The sequence below is a fragment of the Manis javanica genome, chromosome 3 (assembly GCF_040802235.1).
Source record: "Manis javanica isolate MJ-LG chromosome 3, MJ_LKY, whole genome shotgun sequence".
Taxonomy (NCBI): Eukaryota; Metazoa; Chordata; class Mammalia; order Pholidota; family Manidae; genus Manis; species Manis javanica.
In genome coordinates this window covers 30,851,602-30,873,759 of record NC_133158.1, presented here as the reverse complement: position 1 = coordinate 30,873,759, position 22,158 = coordinate 30,851,602, and the positions used below count along the sequence as shown (strand labels likewise).

General features: G+C 39.7%; 1 protein-coding gene and 1 long non-coding RNA gene across 3 annotated transcripts in view; one reads left to right on the top strand and one right to left on the bottom strand.

The window, feature by feature from the left end:
- Positions 1-13,056, top strand: part of SEC13 (SEC13 homolog, nuclear pore and COPII coat complex component) — a 45,871-nt gene extending 32,815 nt beyond the window's left edge. For both annotated transcript variants that reach the window (XM_017677910.3, XM_037000253.2), the window contains one exon: positions 12,758-13,056. In XM_017677910.3, coding sequence (XP_017533399.1) covers positions 12,758-12,871 — 114 coding nt within the window. In that variant the 3' untranslated portion in view covers positions 12,872-13,056. The remainder of the gene's footprint in view (positions 1-12,757) is intronic.
- On the bottom strand, positions 7,794-12,799 carry LOC140848332 (uncharacterized). The gene is made up of 2 exons (XR_012129025.1): positions 12,680-12,799; positions 7,794-12,248 (listed from the first exon to the last, which is right to left on the bottom strand). It is a non-coding gene; the product is annotated as an uncharacterized lncRNA (long non-coding RNA).
- Positions 13,057-22,158: the final 9,102 nt, after the last annotated feature.

The window sequence follows — 22,158 nt, the reverse complement described above, 5'->3', positions numbered from 1 at the left end:
TTTTTTTGTCCATTCAGTCATGCGGTGTCTTTTGATTGCAGCAGTTAGTCCATTTACATTTAATTACTGATAGGTATGTCCATATTGCCACTTTGTTAAAACTTTGTCATTTTCCAGTCTTTTCTTCTCTTGCTCTCTTCCCTTGTGCATAATGACTTTTTTTAGTGTTATGGTTGGATTCCTTTCTTGCATCTACTACAAGTTTTTGGTTTGTGATTACCATGTAGTTTATATATGATGTCTTAAATATGCAGCAGTGTATGTTACATTGTAGTCATTTATGTTCAAACACATTCAAACAATATTACGTTCTTAACTCCCCTTCTTAACACATCTTATGTATATGTCATTTAGTAATTGCCTTAATTTTTAGAAGTAGTTGATTATACTACTTTTTTTTTTTTTGATAATTATTTTTTATTGAATGGTAGTTTACACACAGTATTACATTAGTTTCAGGTGTACAGCATAGTGATTCAACATTTATATACATGATAATTCTAGGTACCAGCTATCACCATACCAAGCTGTTACAATATTTTGACTATATTCCTTATGCTATACATTACATCCCGTTTACTTACTTATTTTACAATTAGAAGTATGTACTCTTTTTTTTTTTTTTTGTGAGGGCATCTCTCCTATTTATTGATCAAATGGTTGTTAACAACAATAAAATTCTGTATAGGGGATTCAATGTTCAATGTATAATCATTAATCCTCCCCAGGCCTAATTTTCGTCAGTCTCCAATCTTCTGAAGCATAACGAACAAGTTCTTACATGGAGAACAAATTCTTACATAGTGAATAAGTTACATGGTGAATAGTACAAGGGCAGTCATCAGAAACTTTCGGTTTTGATCATGCATTATGAACTATAAACAGTCAGTTCAAATATGAATATTCGTTTGATTTTTATACTTGATTTATATGTGGATATCACATTTCTCTGTTATTATTATTTTTAATAAAATGCTGAAGTTGTAGGTAGATGCAAGATAAAGGTAGAAAACATAGTTTAGTGTTGTAAGAGAGCAAATGTAGATGATCAGGTCTGTGCCTGTAGACTATGTGTTAATCCAAGCTAGACAAGGGCAATAAGACATCCACGGATGCAGCAGATTTCTCTCAGAACGAGGGGGAGAGGTTCTAAGCCTCACCTCTGTTGATCCCCAATTTCTCACCTGATGGCCCCCCTGCAACTGTGCCTGTCTTAGGTTGTTCCTCCCTTGAGGAATCTTACCCGTCTCTGGCTAACCAGTCATCTTCCGGGGCCATAAAGGGAAATGTAAAGTTGGTGAGAGAGAAGCCTTATTGTTTGAAAGGGTTAGTTTTTTACTTCTTTGCATATTTATGCCCTGTGGCTTCTATGCCCAGCATTTGTCTTGAGGTATCTTTACCACTTGGAAGAATTGTGATACACGGTAAATTCAATATGAGGCACGAATTCTATTTAGGGGTTGTAATTAGGAAGGAAGAAGAAAAGCTATAGAAGTTGCGGGTGGAAGAAAACATGGGAAGATTGATTATTTCTTTGACATATCTTCTTGTAGAGTAACTTCAGCATGTATAGGTTTTAAACTACTAATTAAATTGCACACACATATTAACATAATAGGAATACAGTTACATAACCAAAGCATACCTATAATTACCAGCCATCTCCAGTGAAACCAAGAAAACCAGTTAGGCACCTTAGGCATAACTTACCTATGATATGGTGGATATTGTCCAACTGAACTTGAACAGTCTGAGAGAAATTAGACAATTTAAAACTGATTTTACTACTTTTATATTTTAACATTCATACTAGCTTTTAAGTAATTGATCTACCCTTATCTTTTTGCTTTACCAATGAAATGTTTTTTTCATAAAACTCTTCTAGTTATGACCTTTTCCTCTTAAAGAAGTTCCTTTAACATTTTTTTTAAAGCTGTTTTAGTGGTGGTGAACTTCTTTAACCTGTGTTTATCTGAGAAGCTCATTCTCCTTTCCTCAATTCTGAATGATAACCTTGCTGGGTAGATTATTATTTCTCTTTGAGCATTTTGAATATATCATGCCACTCCCTTTTGACTTGTAGAGTTTCTACTAAATAACAGCTAACTGCCTTATGGGGTTTACCTTGTAGGTAACTCCATACTTTTCTGTCATTGCTTTTAATAATTTCTCTTTGTCTTTGACATTTTAATTATTATGCGTATTGGTGTGGACCTCCCTGGATTCATTTTATTTAGGACTCTGTGATTCCTGGGTCTGGATGTCTGTTTCCTTGCTAGGTTAAGGAAGTTTTCAGCTATTATATTTTTAAATAAGTTTTCCTCCCCTTTCTCTCTCTCTTCTCCTCCTGGAACTCCTATAATACAAATATTAGGACATTGATGTCCCAGAGTTCCCCTAACCTATTCTCATTTCTTTTTATTCTTTCTTTTGTTTCTCAGCTTGATAGCTTTCCATCACTGTCCTCCAAGTTGCTGACCTATTCTTCTGAATCCTCTAGTCTGTTGATTCCCTTTAGTGTATTTTTCATTTTTATTGTATTCTTTATTTTTTACTTTTTTTTTTGTGTATGTGTTTTTATAATTTTTTAATTAAAGTATTGATATCCAATTTTGTGATGGTTTCACATAAATAACACTGTGGTTTCAACATTCATCTATATTTTCAAGTCCTCACCCACCCACTCCCACCATTGCAGTCACTGTCTACCAGCGTAGTAAGATGTTATAGAGTCATTACTTCTCTGTGCCATACTGCCTTCTCCATGACCTGCCTATATTGTGACTGCAAATTATAGAGACCCTTAATCTCCTCCTCCCTCCCCACTCACCCTCCCCATATGCTCCCCTTTGGTAAAAGCTACACCCTTCTTGGAGTCTGTGAATCTACTGTTTTATTCCTTCAGTTTTGATTTGTTTTTATACTCCACAAATGAGTGAAGTCATTTGGTATTAGTCTTTCTCCACCTGGCTTATTTCACTGAACAGAATACTGTCTAGATCCATCCATATTGCTGCAAATGGTAGGATGTTTTCTTTTTATGGCTTAGTAATATTCCATTGTGTATATGTGCCACATCTTTATCCATTCATCATTGATGGACACTTAGGTTGCTTCCATACCTTGGCTATTGTAAATAGTGCTGTGATAAACATAGGGGTGCAGATGCCTTTTTGAATCAGGGATTTTGTTTTCTTCAGGTAACTTCCTAGGAGTGGGATTAATAGGTGAAATGGTATTTCTATTTTTAGTTTTTTGAGGAACCTCCTTATCGCTTTTCACAATTGAACTAATTTACATTCCCACCAGCAGTGTAGGCTTCCCCTTTCTGCACATCCTCACCAGCAGTTGTTGTTTCTTGTCTTTTGGATGTTGACCACCCTAACTGGTGTGAGGTGATACATCATTGTGGTTTTAATTTGTATTTCCCTGATAATTAGTGATGTGGAGCATCTTTTCATGTGCCTGTTGGTTATTTGTATTTCTTCTTTGGAGCAGTGTATGTTCAGGTCCTCTGCCCATTTTTTAATCAGGTTATTTGCTTTTTGGGTGAATTTACTGAGGCACTTTTTGTGGCCTAGTATGTGATCTATTCTGGAAAGTGTTCCATGTTCACTTGAGAAGAATGTGTATCCTGCTGCTGTTGGGTGGAGTGTTCTGTAAATGTCTGTTAGGTCCATCTGTTCTAATGGGTTGTTCAGTGCCTCTGTGTCCTTACTTACTTTCTGTCTGGTTGATCTGTCCTTTGGAGTGAGTGGTTGAAGTCTCCTAAACTGAATGCATTGCATTCTCTTTTCCCCTTTAATTCTGTTAGTATTTGTTTCACATATGCTTGTGCTCCTATATTGGGTACATAGATATTTATAATGGTTATATCCTCTTGTTGGACTGACCCCTTTATCATTATGTAATGTCCTCCTTTGTCTCTTGTTACTTTCTTTGTTTTGAAGTCTGTTTTGTCTGATATGAGTACTATAGCTCCTGCTTTTTCCCCCTATTATTTGCATGAAGTATCTTTTTCCCTTCCTTCAGGTCTGGTCTGTGTATGTCGTTGGACTTGAAGTTAGTCTCCTGTAGGCCGCATATAGATGGGTCTTGTTTTTTTATCCATTCTGTAACTCTGTGTCTTGATTGGTGCATCCAGCCCATTTACATTTATGGTGATTATCAAGTCCTCCCCCTGGTTCCCCTATAATGTGAATATTGTTCTGTTTGGATTGGTTACACATCTCTCTTAATATTCTTTCATTCCTAGAGATCCTTTTTCTCTCTGTTCTTCACCTGTTTTCCTGTTCTCTAATTTCTGTTTCATTTGTCAGCTCCTCTGTATCATCTAATCTACTTTTAAATCCATCCATTGTATGTTTCATTTCATACACTGCATTCTTCAGCTCTCAGTGGCTTTTTTTCAGGATTTCTCTTTGTTGAAGTCCTTCCTGAGATCTTGAATACTTTTATGTAAATTCATGAGCCTGTTTATGACTTTTATTTTGAAATCTTCATCAAGAAGATTGGTGATTTCACTTTCACTAAGCCTCTTTCTGGTGTTTTTTTCTTGTATATTTGTTTTAACAAAATTTCACTGTCTTCATGTTTTTAGTGTTTCTTTGGTAAAATAGCTTTGTTTATGAGGCGCCCTCTAGTGTCCAGAAGCTCAATTTCCAACGCGGGAGCCCTAGCTGTTGGTGTGCAGTGGGTGTAGCACCTTTCTGCCTTGCTCATAATGATGATTTCAGGTTGGCTGCGTGGGCCATCAGCTGATTGTGGGAGCTGGGAGAATATTCTCTGGAGCTGCTGTGGGCAGAGCCACACTCTCTCTGGCCTGCTACAGTGGTGCCACAGGCCAGCATGACTGGCACTTGCCAGAAGAAAGAGTGTTGGAGCTGAGCTGCACACATATGCAGGGAAGTGTCAGTGCTGCTGGGCTGTAGCTGTCATGGGTGTAGTTACCCTCTTGTCTGGCCTGCTGTGATGGGGGTGAGAGAGGAGGGTGACCACTGGCAAACAGGACTGGCAGCTGCTGGGAGGAAAGAGCTCCTGGGCTGACTCCTGCACGCATCTCCCTGGGTGGCTCAAAATAGGGCTGAGCAGGCTAGGGGTTCTCCCCCTGCCTACCTGGAAGCAAAGTCTGATTTCACTGGCACTGCCACTAGGAGCCTTGGGGCTGTGTTGCCAGTGAAGGGGGTGGAGTGTCTGAAGCTCCTGAGGACTCCTGATCTGTTGGGCTGAGGGCAGGCTGGGGAGGTATTGTCCTCCTGACCTTTCTCCTGGGGAACACTGTGCAATCCTTGCCCCTCTGACACCCCTCTCACTGCTGGGAAGTCTTTCAAACTGCCTGTTCTGCTTTCTTTCTCAGGGGGCCAGTAGAGCGTGCCTGTTATCCGGCCCCACCAGTCACCAGGGCACCATGCAATGTGGGTTCGTGTACCCAGGACAGATCTCGACGCCAGATGTTCAGCAGTCCTGGGCTTGTACTCCTTCCTGCCTCCAGGCCAGGACTGGGGGAGGGGTTGGGCCCCACCGGACCCTGGCTTTGCCACTCTGCCCTTCCTAGATGTATGTAGTCAGTTCTGCAGTCTTCAAGGCGTTTTTAGGGCTAGTTGTATTTGCTGTAGTTTCGTGTTCTATGTGATTTCTAGGAGGTTTTTGCCTTGCCTTCATATACTGCCATCTTTTTCCCAGGATCCTGTGGTTCTTTTGCAGATTTTCTCTTTATTGAAGTCCTCCCTGAGCTCATCTTTTCTTCTCTTGAGTCCAGTAAGCATCTTTATAACTATTGCTTTGAATTCTTTATGACGTAGAGTGGTTAACTCCATTTCATTAAGATCTTTCCTGAGGTTTTGTCTTGTTCTGTTGTTTGGATCATATTCCTGTCTCATTTTGTTTGACTTTCTGTACTTGATTCTATGAATTAACTGGGCTACCTCTACCAGTGTTGAAGGATTGGCCTTGTATGGAAAAGTCCCCTGGGTAGACTGTATGCCTGGTGGCTTTAGCTGGTTGGAGGCTGAGTGCGCATCAAATGGTCATGTCGCTGTGCTAGCAGGGTGGCTGGTATCAAAGGTGCCCTGTCCTGGGGGCTGAGAGGTGCTGTCTGGGGACCTCTCAGGTGGGTATCAGCCAGCACCATGCTTTTGGGGCAGCTTACGGTAGATGGCTGTAGTCCAATAGTCTCCCAAGTTGGCACCTGCCTGGTTCATGCAGTCAAGGTGGTCTGGGATAAAAGGAGTGTAAACGGGTGAATCTGCATGTCACGCTAGGACCACCTTGTTGGGTTTGGTGGGGGCTGGGAGGCTACCTCACTCACCTCTGGAGCTGATGACTGCACTCTGCCCCTGCCCTTACCTGAACTGTGGATCTTTTTGCCCCGCTCCCATCCAAGCTAGGAGTGTCCAGGGAGAATGCAAACACTGGCACTTAACAGCTCCTCCCATCCCAGAGAGAGTTCCAGCTCTTCGTTTGCCATTTGGCAGTCAGGTTTAACTCTTCCAACTTCACCTTTTTTCTGTGCCCCAGGGCAGGTGAGTCTGTGCTCTGGAAGCTCAGTGATATCCCTCCCTACTGCATGGCTGCCCTGGGGATGGGTCTCTCTGTTACTGGGTCTCCATTTCTCCTGCCATTTTTTATGTGTATTTTTTTTTAATCTTATGGTGCAGGTGTTCACTTATGCTTCAGTTCTTCCCAAGATGACTTGCTTTAGGTGTAGGTGTAGACTTGGCGTGAATATGGGGGAGGGCTTTTCACACTTCCATCTTAGATCTACCTTCTAGTGTTTACCATCTTAATCATTTTTAAGTGAACAGTGCAGTTAGTGTTACATACACACTGTTGTACAATCACCACCATCTTCCATCTCCAGAACTCATCTTCCCCAACTGAAACTCTGTTAAACTGCTCCCCACTCCCTCGCAACCATTGTTCTGCTTTCTCTTGGAAGTGGACTCCTCTAGGGACCTCATGAGTACAGTAATAAGCTAGTCACAAGTTGGAGGTCATCTCTGCTGTAGCATGTCATCAGTTTCCTTCTTTTTTAAGGCTGAATAATATTCCATTATATCTATTAATCTGTTGATGGATATTGAAGTCTTTCTTTCTTTTGGCTATTGCTAAATAATGCTGCTGTCTACATGGTGGGCAAATATCTCTTTAAGATCCTCTGCAGGTGGCTTTTACCCAGCCTAGGGTCATTTTTGTGTACAGTGGCCCCAAAGAGATCAAGCAGGCCCCATCTCAAGTTCATCTTGGAGCTGGAGTGACCCTCAAAGGACAAGTAATCCAAACCTCTTTATTGCTATAGGAGTTCCAAAGTCAAGACTAGAGCCCAGGTTTGGTGGCACCCAGGAGAAGCCACAGGCTCCTGACTTGCCTCAGGGAGCCCTACAGAAATGCTTACAAGGCATAACCAAGTGCCTGGCTGTATATTCCATGTTCTAGGGTCTTCTGTCACTATGCTTTTATGCTTCCTTATCTTCTTTGTAAGCCTGTTTCCTACAAGGAACTCTACTGCTGTCTCCATAGCATTCCATCTCTGAGTATGTTTTCAATCCATAGTACTCTGCACAATGCATGTTTAGTGAATAAAGTCTGTACCTAAAGCAGGAATTCTTAAAATTATTTTTTCTGTCAATACATGTGCCTAGTTTTGTAGGTTTTATTAATGATTTTTTTTAACAGTATGCTAATTCTTACTCTCCAGGAGCACACTTTTTCAGCTCTTAGCTGCTTTTTCCACTATTTACTAAATGACGTACTTACTGATCTGCTGTCTTCCTCTATCAATTATCAAATTGTAGCAATTTTTAATATTTTTATTTTGTATATTAAGGCACATACAGTAAAATGCAAATTTAAGTGTACAGCTTGATGAATTTTGACATGCATATACTCACACATGTATACAGATGCAGACAATTTCAAACACTCTATAATTTTTCCCTTCACCTATTTCACCCATTTCCCTATCCCACTCCCCTACAGTAACCACCAGTCCATTCTGTCTTCATGAATGTTTCCATTTTTTGGTTTAGTTTCCACATATAAGTAGGAACAGTATTTATTTTTATTATACTTAGCATAATACCCTCTAGGTCCATTCATGTTGTCTCATGGATGGCAGGACCTCATTTCTTTTTTATGGCTGAGTAATATTCCATTAGGTGTATGTACCACATCATCTTTATCCATCATCTGTTCATGGACATTTAGGTTGCTTCCATAGGCTTGGCTATTGTAAATAATGCTGCAATGGACACAGGAGTGTGTATATCTTTTCAGGTTAGTGATTTTGTTTTCTTGGGGTAAATTCCCATAAGTAGAATTGCTGGATCTTATAGTATTTCTATTTTTAGTGTTTTGAAAAATGGCCATACTACTTTCCATAGTGGCTGCACCAATCTGCAATCCTACCAGCAGTGTGTACAAGGGCTCAGTTTTCTGTACATCCTCACCAGCACTTGTTATTTATTGATTTATTCATTCTGTGAGGTGATATCTCATTGTGGTTTTGATCTGCATATCCTTCGCGAGCATCTTTTTGGGTGTCTGTTGGCTATCTGTACGCCTTCTTGGGAAAAATGTCTATTTAGGTCCCCTGCCCTTTTTTTTAATTGTATTATTTTTGCAGTGTTGAGTTGTATGAGTTCTTCATATATTTTGGATGCTGAGCCCCTTATCTGATATATTATTTGCAAATATATTCTGACAGTAGGTTGCCTTTTGGTTTTGTTGTTCTTTGCTGTGCAGCGGCTTTTTAGTTTGATGTGGTCCCATTTGTTTATTTTTGCTTTTGTTTCCCTTTCTCAGGAAGACATATCCAGAAAAAATTAATAGTGCTGATGTTCAAGAGTGCACTGTCCATGTTTTCTTCTAGGAGTTTTATGGTTTCAGATCTTGTTTAGGTCTTTAGTCCCATTTTGAGTTTATTTCTGTGGATGGTGTAAGACAGTGTCAGTTTCATTCTTTTACATGTAGCTGTCCAGTCTTCCCAGCACCATTTATTGAAGAATGTCTTTTACTCATCATATATCCTTGCCTCCTTTGTCATATATTAATTGACAGTACAAGTGTGCGTTTATTTCTGGGCTATTTTGTCCCATTGGTCTATGAGTCTGTTCCTGTGGCATTACCATACTGTTTTGATTACTGTAGCTTTGTAGTATAGTTTGAAACCAGCGTGTGTGAGTGATACCCCCCATCTTTCCCAAGATTGCTTGGGCTATTCAGGATTTTTGTGGTTCCAAATAAATTTTAGAATTATTTGCTCTAGTTCAGTGAAGAGTGCCATTGGTATTTTGATAGGGATTACACTGAATCTGTAGATGGCTTTTGGTAGTATTAACATTAATTCTTCCAGTCTCTTGACATGAGTATCTATTTGTGTCTTTGATATCCTTCATGAATGTCTTACAGTTTTCACAGTAGAGATCTTTCCCCTCCTTGGTTAAGTTTATTCATTTTATTGTTTTTGATGCTCTTGTAAATGGAAATTTTCTTGGTCAGATAGTCAGTATATAGAAATACTACCAATTTTTGTGTTAATTTTATATCCCACAACTTTACTAAATTCATTGATTAGATCCAACAGTTTTTTAGTGGAGTTTTTAAGATTTTGTATGTATTAAACCATGTCATCTACCAGTAAGTTGCATTTCTCTTGCCTGGTTGCTCGAGGTAGGACTTCCAATATCATGTCTCATAGGAGTAGTAAGAGTGGGCATTACTCTACAGTTTCAGATCTTAGAGAGAAAACCTGACTAGTTACTCTGTTAGCTGGTGGACTTACCATATATGACTTTCATTATGTTGAGGTACATTCCTTCTATACCTAATTTATTAAGTTTTTATCATGAAAAGATGTTGAATTTTGTCAAATGCTTTTTCTGTATCTATTGAGGGGATCTTGTTATTTTCTTTCATTCTATTAATGTATCACCTTGGCTTTTATAAGTTGAATCATCTTTGCATCCCAGGAATAAATCCCATTTTATCGTGGTGAATAATCCTTTAATGTGCTGAATTTGGTTTTCTATTATTTTTGACAGTTTTTGCATGTATTCATCAAGGACATTGGTTTGTAGTTTCTGATAGTGTATTTTTCTGGTTTTAGTGTCAGTCGGTTCTGCTGTCCCGATAAAGTGAGTTTGGGCATGTTTCCTTCTCTTTTTTGTTTTGGAGGAGTTGGAGAAGAATGGTCATTAATCCTTCTTTAACTGGTGAAGTTCACCAGTGAAGCCCTCTGCTCTTGGGCTTTTGTATGTTGTGATTACTGATTCACTCTCCCTACAATTATTTTCTAGTTTATTTTTGTAGAAAATTACTCAGATTTTGTTTCTTTCTGATTCTTACGTTGTATGTTTCTTAGAATTTGTCCAGTTTGTTGGCAGTTATTTGTAGTAGCCACAGTGGTTCTTTGTATCTGTGGTATCAGTTTGTACTGTTTTCCTTTTTCACTTGTTTTTGAGTCCTTTAACTTGGTTAGTCTTGGTTGCCATTTTTATCTTTTCAAAGAACCAGCTTTTTGGGGTTATTCTATTTTCCTGGTCTATGATTTGTTTCTGCTTTAATCTGTTATTTCCTTCTATTTGATAATTTGGACTCAGGTTCTTTTATTCCCTAAGGTATAGAATTTGGTACTTATTTAGAATCTTGCCGTGAACATCCCTTTTAAAACTGTTTTGCTGCATCTAATAAGTTTTGGTATATTTCCATTTTTGTTTCAAAATACTTTTTGATACAGTTGTTCAAAAACTGTTTATGTATTCATTAACTTTCTAGTTAGTTATATGCCATTGTGGTTAGAGAAAAAACTTGGTATAATGTCAGTCATCAAGACTTGTTTTGTGGTCTAATAAGCCTTCTGTTGAGAGTAGGGTGTTACAGTCTCCTTTTACCTCTGGTTTTCTTTGGGCACTGATATTTACAATTGTTACATAGTCTTGATGTATTGAACCCTTAACTATTCCTCACTCTTTTTTGGTTACCATTAGCTTGAAATATTTTTTCCATCCCTTCACTCTCAGTCTGTGTGTGTTGTTTAAGGCTAGGGTGTATCTTCTATACCTGCATATTGTTGGATCTTATGTTTTTATCCATTCAGCCATCCTGACTTTAGATAAGCTAATCCATTTACATTGAAAGTAATTATTAATAAGGACTTTTGTCATTTCCTTGCTTCTTATCCTGCTTTTTGTATGTTTTGATTGATGTTTTGTGGTATCAGTATGCCTTTTTTATCAAAAAAGTGTTGTTTTGATAAACTAATCCCCTTAACATTTTAGGTCATTCATGTTTCAATTTATGTATTTTATGTGTAACAAATGTTGTTTGTGGTTACTATGGTTACTTACAACAGTATTTTAAAGGCAAAAAATAATTGCATTATAGAATCCAACTGTGACTGTATTTACCATTTAGTTTTTATATTATGATGTTAATTAGCATCCTTTTGCTTCCACTCAAAGAACTCCCTTTAGCATTTATTTGTTCAAGAAAATCTCCATTTCTGAAGGACCACTTCACAGGTATAATGACAATTTGTACAATAGACAATTTAATGTGTCTCAGTGTAGCCTTATATGATGAGTTCTGCTTATTTGGGGTTCTTTGGGTCTCCTGTATCTGGATGTCTTCTCTCTCCAAGTTTGCGAAGCTTTTAGCCATTATTGCTTTAAATTTATTTCCTGCCCCTTTCTCTTGGAATTCCTGTAACTCCCCTGACTGGATAATTTCAAAGGTCCTGCTTTTGAAGCAAACTCTAGAATTTGTTGGGGTTTTTGGTAGTTCTGTTGCTCTGTCAAACTTCTATTGTTCATGCATTGTTTTTCTAATTTCATTTAGCTGTCTGTGTGTTTTTAAGAGGATTATTCTAAGTACTTTGATAGATCTGTTCCCTCTGGTGGTGTAGTATTTACCTGATTTTTCCTGATCCTTGATTCCTTATATTGGTACATGTATATTGGAGGAAGTGGTCTCCTCTTCCAGACTTTATTTAGAGGTTTTGGATGTCTGCTGGTAACAGCAGTGGGGCCTGCTATGAGAGCAGGGCAATTGCTTGAGGTTGTGACAGGGTGGCTCTCTACTCAGCTGTAGTTGGGGCAGTAGAACAGGATGCAGAGTAAGGCTGGTTGGAGAACAGTATCAGGCAAGAGTGTGCACAGAATATCCTGGTCAGGTGAGGCCACTGGTTTTGTTCTGCAGACAAGGAGAGCTGGGGGCTTCCTGTGTGCCAGTTAGGGTTGTCAGTCTGAAGCCTGTATGCAGCATGAGAGAGATTAATTAGAGCTGCTTCTCCCACTGCATCAGGGAACCTAACGCAACCAACACCATTTCTGATCTTGGCTCAAGCCACCTCATGCCCTACAGGCTGTGCTTTGGGGACAATCAGCTCTACCCACCCAGTGCTCTAGGGGGCTGGTGCTGAGGTGCACAGCTTGTAGGTGGTCTTGCCAGCCCTTCCTGTTGGCTAGGGCTGAGGCAGCTGTACTGCCCTGGGCAGAACTGAGAGAATCTCCTTCAGGTACCTCCCAGATCTTACCGGGAACCATTTTCTGCAGCACATGGGGGTTATGCCTCACCTTTTCTGCCTACGCTAGCAAAGCTGCTGTTCAGGACGTTTTGTGCCCAGATCCAAGTGCTTATTGTTGAATCCCCCACCCCTTCATCACAGTCCTATTCTTCTTACCTGTCCAGTGCAGTCTGCCGGGGTCTCTGTGGTGTAAGGGGTGCAGACCTGTGACAGACTGTGTGTGCTGGTTTGCAGGTGACCCTGTGGAAGGAATCAGTCGACGGGCAGTGGGTGTGCATCAGTGATGTCAACAAGGGGCAGGGTTCTGTGTCCACCTCAGTCACAGAAGGCCAGCAGAATGAGCAGTGACAAGACCAGATCCCAGAACTGCCCCTTCCCAGGCCAGCTGACCAAACTGCGGGAACAGACAGAACCAGAGTGCTCCTTTGCCTTAGTATGATGTGATAAGGTTTGTAATGTTAGGTCTGGCTCAAAGTATTCATATTATGAAGAAATGGTGAATGATATTCAAATATATTATTATTTTAAATATGTTTTTTGGCCACTTTTATGCGCCTTTTGAGTTCAGGCCAAAGGTGTTCTGAAGTAAAGTCATGTTGTTTACAGTTTTTCCTGCATTAGCCTAACACCTCCCTTGAAAGCTCATTTTCTCTTGTTGGTCAGTGTATTACACCAGCATTAACCAAGACCAGTTGCTTGGGTCCCTGTCTGAATTCTAGCTAGTCACTATGTAATCATATTTGAGTCAGTTTATCCTGATGCCATAAACCACTGTAAAAGGGAGGCTAGACAGGGACTGTCGTCCTAGCTCTCTGGAGTGCCCATCCTTGCCTATAGAATGGGACCAACCAAGTCACTCTACAGAATCTTGCAAGATTCAGATGAGGTAACACATGTGGGTGACCTACAGAAACTGAGCCTGTCTGAAAGGATGGGTTTTGGCAGGGACCACAGTCTGGTCCTAATCAAGAGCATCACCTCTCAGCAGAAGCCCTAAGCTCCTCTGCTGAATCAGCAGCTAGCACTACACTTGGACTGTTCACACAGCAACAGGCCTGACAGATACATACCCCTGGCTTTCTGATGAGGAAGCTGGCACAGAAGGTAAAATGCCTACCCAGTGTTGTCCCTGCCCAGTGGAAAAGCCGCCAGTGTTGGAATCCTGATCCATCTCAGCCCCAAAGCTCTCTCAAAGGCAAAAGTAGGGAAGGGATGGCTCAGCTACAATTGAGGGGTAGTGCTCACCCCAGACCTTTCACCTGTCACATGTTCAACAGAAGTACTTTAGTTGAAGTGAGAAGACAGAGGCCAGAGCCCAGCCCACTCAATGGCCAGGAACCCACTAACGTAGCTGTACCTTATACCACACCAAGGATCACTTAATCTGGGTGTAAATGAAACTGCCACTAGCAAGAGCAGTACCAAGTTAGCCATTCCTGAGGCAAGGGAAACCCCAGGTGTTTTTGTTGTTTTTTTTTTTCACCACAAAATAGTAGGCTCATCAAGTGGAAGAAGCATCATATTGTATCTTCCAGCACAGTTGCCAAGTAGTGCGAATGACATGAATGTACAGATAATTTAAAAGGTACCAGGAGTTCTGATTAGGCCAAGACGACAGCAGCAGCCACAATGTTTTTTAATCCTTTCACAAAAACAAAGCAGGCAGGATAGTCAAGCAAACCCCCAGGTTTGAAGGTAGGTAGGTCTTCAAACCTTAGAACATTAAGGAATGGGCCCAGACTGTTCATAATAGCTGTGCAGGTCCAGCATAGGGAAGTAAAAGGTTGCAGGGAGGTTGGGTCTTAGGAGCCAGATAACCCAAAAAGTGTCAAATACTCATCTGTTCTGAAGAGAAAACTCAGCAAGCCAGTGTGAACTGAAAACTAGGAGAAGGTTCATATGCTTTGACTTACAAGTAAGTTCAAAGAGATGGGGAGGTTTCCACTTGCACACATGAAGGACTATAGCTATGAGTTTCCCTCAGACCATAAACAACTAGAAAACCACACCAAGTACAGGGAACTGCTTTCAGACACAGGACAACAGGTGGTGTTTGGGAGAAGGGAAACGAGTGACAGGGGCACGCCTGCCTGGCTTACTGCCAGGAGGTGGTTTCCAGGCAGAAGCAAGAGTCAAGTGGTCTCGCTCAGGTGGAGAGAAAGCAGAGTTCAGAAAGCCTAGAACAGAACTGGCAGGGCAGAATACTAAGAGGGAGCTGCTCAGAGCACACGCTCCTGCAATCTGCAGAAGGGTCTCCAGAGTGTTTGACTAAATACTAACCTGCATATATGAAGGGTGTGGAACTCGCCCTGACCAAAAAGCAATAAACAAAACAATTCCTGGAACTTACAGAGAAATGGGGACAGTTCATGACCATAATACATAGGGCAGGGCCTTGGGTAGAGTGCTAAGATCATGACTTTTACATCATAAATTAGGTCTAGAAAAAGCAAACCTTGACAGGATCAAATGATCCACAAATTTCACTTTGTCTCAGATCAAAGCCCAACACCCTTTAAAGGCAAAACAACAAAATTCAGCACTTGACAACATAAAATTCACAATGCCCAGCATCCAATCCAAACTTACCAGGCATACAGAGAAGCAGGAAAATATAACCCATAACCAGGAGAGACAATTACATGACCCAGAAATGAGACGATGGAATTAGCAGATAAAGACCTTAAATACAGCCATTACAAATATATTTAAGAAGGTAAAGAACAAGAACATTAGAAAAATGAGAGATACAAAAAAGATGCAAATGGAATTTATAGAAATGAAAAATTCAATATTGGAAGTGAGAAACACACGGATGGGAGTAAGAGCAGAATAGACACTGCAGTAGAGAAGGTCAGTAAATCTGAACACATTGCAATAGAAACCATACAAATTGAAGCGCAGAGAGAAAAACTTTATAAAATATAAACCAAACAACTGTGACCTGTGTTATAGTATCAAGTAGTCTAAAATATATGCAAGCTGCAGTCCCAAGGAGAAAAACAAAAATATGAGGGCAAAGGGGAACAGAAAAAATAAACAGCCAGAATTTTTCCAAAATGCGTTAAATTGTAACCCTACAGATCCAAGAAAATCAGGGAACTCCGAGCAGAAGAAACACTAAACATACACATACACACACACACCCCATAGTAAAAACTGTAAAAGCAGCCAAAGAATGAGAGACATATTACAGAGGAACAAATAAAAAGTATGGCAGCCAGCTTCTCATCTGAAATTGTGCAAAACATAAACATTTAAAGTTCTGAAAGGAAAGAGAAAAGCCTAGAATTCCATACCTGGTGAAATAAGGACTTCTTTGAAGAAAAGCTAAAAGAATTAATACGAGCAAAACTGCATTACATGAAATGTCAAAGGAAGTTCCTTAGGCAGAAGGAATATCTGAAGAGAATTGGGATTTATACCAAACACTACGGAACACCAGAAAATGTAAATACCTGGGTAAATACAGCTTATTTTTTATTTCTTAATCTCTCTAAAAACACTAGAGTGCATTGTGAGCTTACATAATTTATGTAGACATATGTAACAATAGCACAAATAATGGAAGTGAGGAAATGACATTTTGTTGTAAGGGTCTTACAGTATATATGAAGGGGCATCATATTTGTTGAAGTTGTACAACCACTAAAAGACTTGAAGCAGACAGTATGGCTAAAAAGTCAGTAATGAAAATACCATAAAAAAAATACTCAACCCAAAAGTATGCATAAAAAGAGAAGGAAAAAAAGGAACGAAGGACAGATGGGATAAGTAGAAAACAAATAGCCAGATGGTAGATTTAAACCAAACTGCGTAAGTCATTACAGTAAATACAAGTAGTCTAGACAGTAATGAGAGAACCCTGATAAGAGATAATCAGAATTTTTTTTAAGACCCAACTGTATGTTGTTTATGTGAAACTCACCTAAATATCAACACAGATTAAAACAGCAGACATAATTTTTTTAAAATACTATATAAACAATACAAAAGAAGACTTAAGTATCTATACTAATATCAGATAAAGTAGACTTCAAGAAATATTATCAGGGATAGAGAGGGAGAGGAACATAATAATAAAGGGTCAATTTATCAACTATTCTAAATGTGTATGCCTCTAAAATAGAGCTTCAGAGGATGTGAAACAAAAACTGATAACTCAAGTAATCTGCATTTATAGTTGGAGATCTCAACAATCCTCTTTCAGCAACAGAACAAGCAGACCAAAAAAAATAAGTAAGGTTATAGAATATATAAACCTATCATTCAATTTGACCTACCTGGCATTTATATGAGAGAACACATTCTCAAGTGCATTTGGAACATTTATCAAGATTAGATCAATTTCTGGACCCTAAAACAAACTTTTAAAAATGGAAATAAACTAGAAAACAATAGAAAGATATTTGAAAAGATCCTCAAAAGTTTGAAAATTTAAACAGTACATATTTAAACAACTAATAGGTCAAAGAAGAGGAATCACAACAAAAACATAGTTACCTATAGGGGGAAAGAAGGAACAAAGTGGAAGGGGCAGGGACGGAAGATAGAGTCTCCACGTGTACCTTGTCTTATATCATTGACCGTGAAACCATGTAATGTTAAATAATTAACAACAAAATGAATCACAGGAGGGAAAAAAATGCCTAAAAACTGAAAAACTAATGTATTTTTAGTTTTATGTCAAGCCCATGGCATAATCACACAGAAGATATTCAATAACAGTGTTTTTGTCTGTACATCCCTAGTAAGCTACATTTAGTAGTTTTATTGTTAGTAATTCTAATACCTTTATTTTGAAAGTATGATGTTGGTATTGTAAGATACGATGAGATAAAGGCAAATTTTGTTAATGTAACCAGAAACCAAGATAAAGTAAAGAAATATAAGTATGAAACTCAAGAAGCAAAAACACAGTAATCTTAATTTTATTTGAAAAAAAGTATGAAATCATGACTTATTTTTCTATTCTCTTAAAAGGCCTGAGAGCAAGTTAGGCCAGATTGTGGGGTCTCAAAACTATTTTCCACTAAACAAAACCAAGACTTCTTAGAAAAATGCTTGATTTCAGGTCAGGAAGGACATATACAAGATAAGCCTAAGGTTTTTTACTGAGACAGAAAACAAGGAAGTGATTAAAAACTATAGGGTTGTGTGAGTAGCCCATAGCAATCAACTCATTACATATGGAAGCATCTAAAAGAATAATGACTATAACTGATTAAAACACTTAACATTAAACATCCATGAGTTCCTGATAGAAAAAAACTTTAGAAGTTGCTAAGACATCAACCCTATTTTGAAAATTGGTCAATAGAAAAAAAATCACGTATTTATCTTGCCTTTCTCATACTGTACAAGCCATATATGCCAAAGTAAGTAAAAAACTGAGTGAAAAAATGCTAGTAGAGTAGAAAGGAACAACAGAATAGAGTATCACCAGGTGTACTACCTAATAATGGACAAAGACAATTACCGATGGCAAGTAAGTCCATTAAGTTAAGGAACTTTAAACTGAATAGGATCAATACTTGAACCCACATCTACATCTTATTCTTCAATCATCAGTAAAAGTGGGGCCCTCGGACACTGTACAACTTGTAATTTGGAATGTGGGAATAAATACACAACAGTAACAATGAAGTTTTCTGGTCAAAAGTAAAAGTTGAAACTGAACAAAACTACCAGTTTACAGAAAGCTTGGGAGCGAGAGGGTCAATTAAACAATACCACAGGAAGTAACCAGCAAAATCCAGCATGTGGAAAATTGTATTAGGACAAATAACCTGTTTTTAAAATAAATGACTTGGACAGAAGAGAGCAGCAGCAGGGGGGGGCCTGTTGCAGACTGAGAGACTTAGAGGATAATCAACCAGAGGTGGGCTTTGGACCCTGATTCAAACAAACCAACTAGGTGTTTTACCTGGTAAGATACATGCTGAAGTTTTTAAGGATCACTGGGATTTGCTTTTAAAATATTCCCCCTAAAAGTAACAGCATGGAGGATAAATACATGAAGCTGTGGCACAACTGGAGCTGGTGATGAGCGCTGCAAGTCTCCTTATATTCCTCTACCATTTTTGTATGTTTGAAATTTTCCAGAATAAGGAGTTAAAATATATGTTGAGGGAGAGACTGTATCTTTTCCTTACAGTCATGGTCAAATTTTCTGCTGGAAGCCAAGTATAATTTTATACTCAGAAAGTATCTGCCTGAGGTACTCATTAAAATACAGGTTCTGGGACCCCCTTCCCGATCTACTGTATCAGTATCAGAATGAGGCATTTTTAATCGGCATTCTTAACAAGCTTCCCATGAATCCAGTGCAGCCCAGCTCAAGGCTGCACCCAGCAGTTGAGATTAGATGGCCCTCCAAGGCCTCACCTTGAGGGCCTCTGGCTCTTAGTGGTCCCGAGACTTAGGCTGCACTACCAGCAAGTCAGAGAACAGGTCCAGGACCATGGTGGAGATGGCAGTCAAGCTATCGTGTTCTCAGGGGCTGGTACAGTGAGAAAGGGATGGAAGGGAAGGGAAGGGTAAGGAAATCCTGCCTGGAGATGGAAGCATGAGGAGAAGGCAGGATCCAGGCAGGACTAGAGGATTAGAGACCTGGGTAGTTTGAAGGCTAAAGGCAGAAGCTGTTGAGAGGAAGACTGAAGGTGGGAAAGAAATTGCTGGGGCTACAGCCCCACGATGGCAGAACAGGAAGCCCAGTGGGAGAGCTTGGTTTCAATAGCCGGAGGGACTGAGAGAGCACATGGCTAAGGTTAAGGAAGTTTTAAGAGTGCCCCCATGAGCGACCCAGAACTACCCCATCTGCTGCAATAGCCACGAGCCACATGCGCCTATTTAAGCACCAGAAATGTGGCTACTCTGAATTAAACTCTGCTGTAAAAATAAAACACAGTCCAACTGTGAAGACTTGGTAAAATGAACACCAATGTCCAGTGTCCTAGTAATCATTTTTACATTGGTTACATGTCAAACGAATAATGTTCTGGATATATTAGACTGTAAAGAGTATATTATTAAAGTGATTTCATCTATGTTGGCATATTTTAATGTGACTTCTAGCAAATTTAAAATTACGTATGAGGCTGTTATTTGAGGCATGATAGATAGCAATGCTGACCTAAGAGTTATGAAAGTCAGAACTAGGAAGAAAAAGCTCTACCAGAAAGATCTCAAAAAATAAAACTTCTTTCTACAACCCCAGAATCTGCCCCATTCAGACTTTTAAAAGTGCTTGGTAAGCCAACTTATTACCAGTATAAATGAAATTACAGTGGACAAAGTATAATCTGTTCTCAGATGCCATTTACACACAGCAGGTAATTCACAGATGAGTGCTTCTCATCCATGCAGTAAGGAAGGCCCTCAAAGGCCCCACCGCGGGAAGGAAATCACTAACTAGCAGGCAACCCAGAGGAAGCATACACAGAGCACCCAATGGGCTCTGAGAAGGATACAGAACAGGAAGATGCCGAAGTGGCCTTGGTGTTATCCATACTTGAAAGGAATGAGGACAGTTCTGCCCAAATCCATCTGCAGATCGAGTGTAATCCCCATCAAAACACCAATGGCATTTTTCACTGAACTGAAGCATGTAGTTCTAAAAATTTTTATGGAACCACAAAACCCTGAATAGCTGAACAATCTTAAGAAATATGAACAAAGCTGGGAGTATCATGCTCCCTGGTTTCAAACTATATTACAAAGCTGAAATAATCAAAACAGTATGGTGCTGACAAAGGAGCAGACCTATAGACCAATGGGACAAATAGAGAGTCCAGAAATAAACCTATGCCTGTGTGCTCAATTAATGTATGACAAAGGAGGCAAGAATATACAATGGGGTAAAGTTTCTTCAATAAATGCTGCTGGGAAGACTGGACCACTCTCTTACACCATACATAAAAATGAACTCAAAATGGATTAAAGACCTAAATATAAGACCCAACCCTAAAACTCCTACAAGAAAACATAGGCACTACACTCTTGAACATCAGCACTATTAATTTTTTCTGGATACATCTCCCTGGGCAAGGGAAACAAAAAGCAAGAATAAACAAGTGGGACCACACCAAACTAAAAAACTTCTGCAGAGCAAAGGACACCATCAGCAAAATGAAAAGGCAACCTACAGTCAGGGAGAATATACTTGCAAACAATGTATCTGATAAGGGGCTCATCATCCAAAATATAAGAACTCATACAACACTGTAAAAAAAATAATCCAATTAAAAATTAGGTAGAGGACCTGAATAGACATTTTTTCCCCAAGAAGACATACAGATGGCCAACAGACACCCAAAAATATGCTCAACCTCACTAATCATCAGGGAAATGCTGATCAAAACCACAATGAGGTATCACCTCACACCAGTCAGAATGGGTAAATCAACAAGAGAAGAACTAAGTACCGGTGAGGATGCAGAGAAAAGGGAGCCCTCGTACACTGCTGGTGGGACTGTGAATTGGTGCAGCCACTGTGGAAAGCCATATGGCAGTTTTTGAGAACTAATAGAAATACTATAACATTCAACAGTTCTACTTATGGGGATTTACCCCAAGGAAAAAAAATCACTAATTTGAAAAGATATACACGCTCCTATGTCTACCACAGGATTATTTACAATAGCCAAGCTATGGAAGAAACTTAAATGTCCATGAACAGATGAATGGATAAAGATGATGTGATACATACACATAATGGAATATCAGCTACAAAAAAGAATGGTCTTGCCATCCGTGAGACAACATGAATGGACCTAGAGGGTATTATGTTAAGTGAAATAAGAGAAAAATAAATACTGTTTTCACAGTATGCGGAATCAAAAAAAAATAAACAAATAGAAATAGATCACAAGCATAGAGAACAGACTGGTGGTTGCCATAGGGGAGGCGGGTAGAGAGATGGGTGAAATAGGTGACGGGGGAAAAAAATGAGTGACAAAGCTTGCTATCTTAAGCTGGGCTATGGTTACAGGAACGAATATACACGTCATATTTCACCAAGCACTACACTAAGATTTGTGCATTTTATTGTACACACCTCAAGCTTTAAAAAAAATTTTTTTTTAAAAAGAGGACAGTGAGCCAGGAGAACAGCCAGTCCCTTCCCAAGTCACAGCCTTCTTCCAAACTCGTCTTGTTCAGGTTTGTGTGTGTTCCCACATCACCCCTGCTTCCACTAGTCCAGTGGCAGTCAGGTGCTCTCCAGGTGTCACCATGCTCCTCCCTCGGTGGCTCTTGACATCCATCAGATCTCCCCTCCCACCAACCAGCCTCGACTCTGGTATGTGGTGAGGGTGTATTCAAACTAGCAGGCAACCTGTCTTCCCACAGATAACAGAGCAGTGTGGGTGTTTGCTCGCCGGTGGTGGTATCTAAGATCAACACTGGAGCTCCTGCCTCCACAGGCCTCCAGGGTCAAAACTAAGTGGACGCTTCATGACTGAGTAGGTGCCTGGTCACCATAGCTGAGGTTTTGAGGCTGGTTTTCTGTTTCTTTGACCAGCAGGGGTAGTTCTGAAAAAGCTCTAGGTCTACTCTGAAGCCTACAGATTTCTCCCCACCCTTCTCCCCTTCTGGGCACCAGGGCCAAGAGGTCTAAACTCAGGTGGCCCACA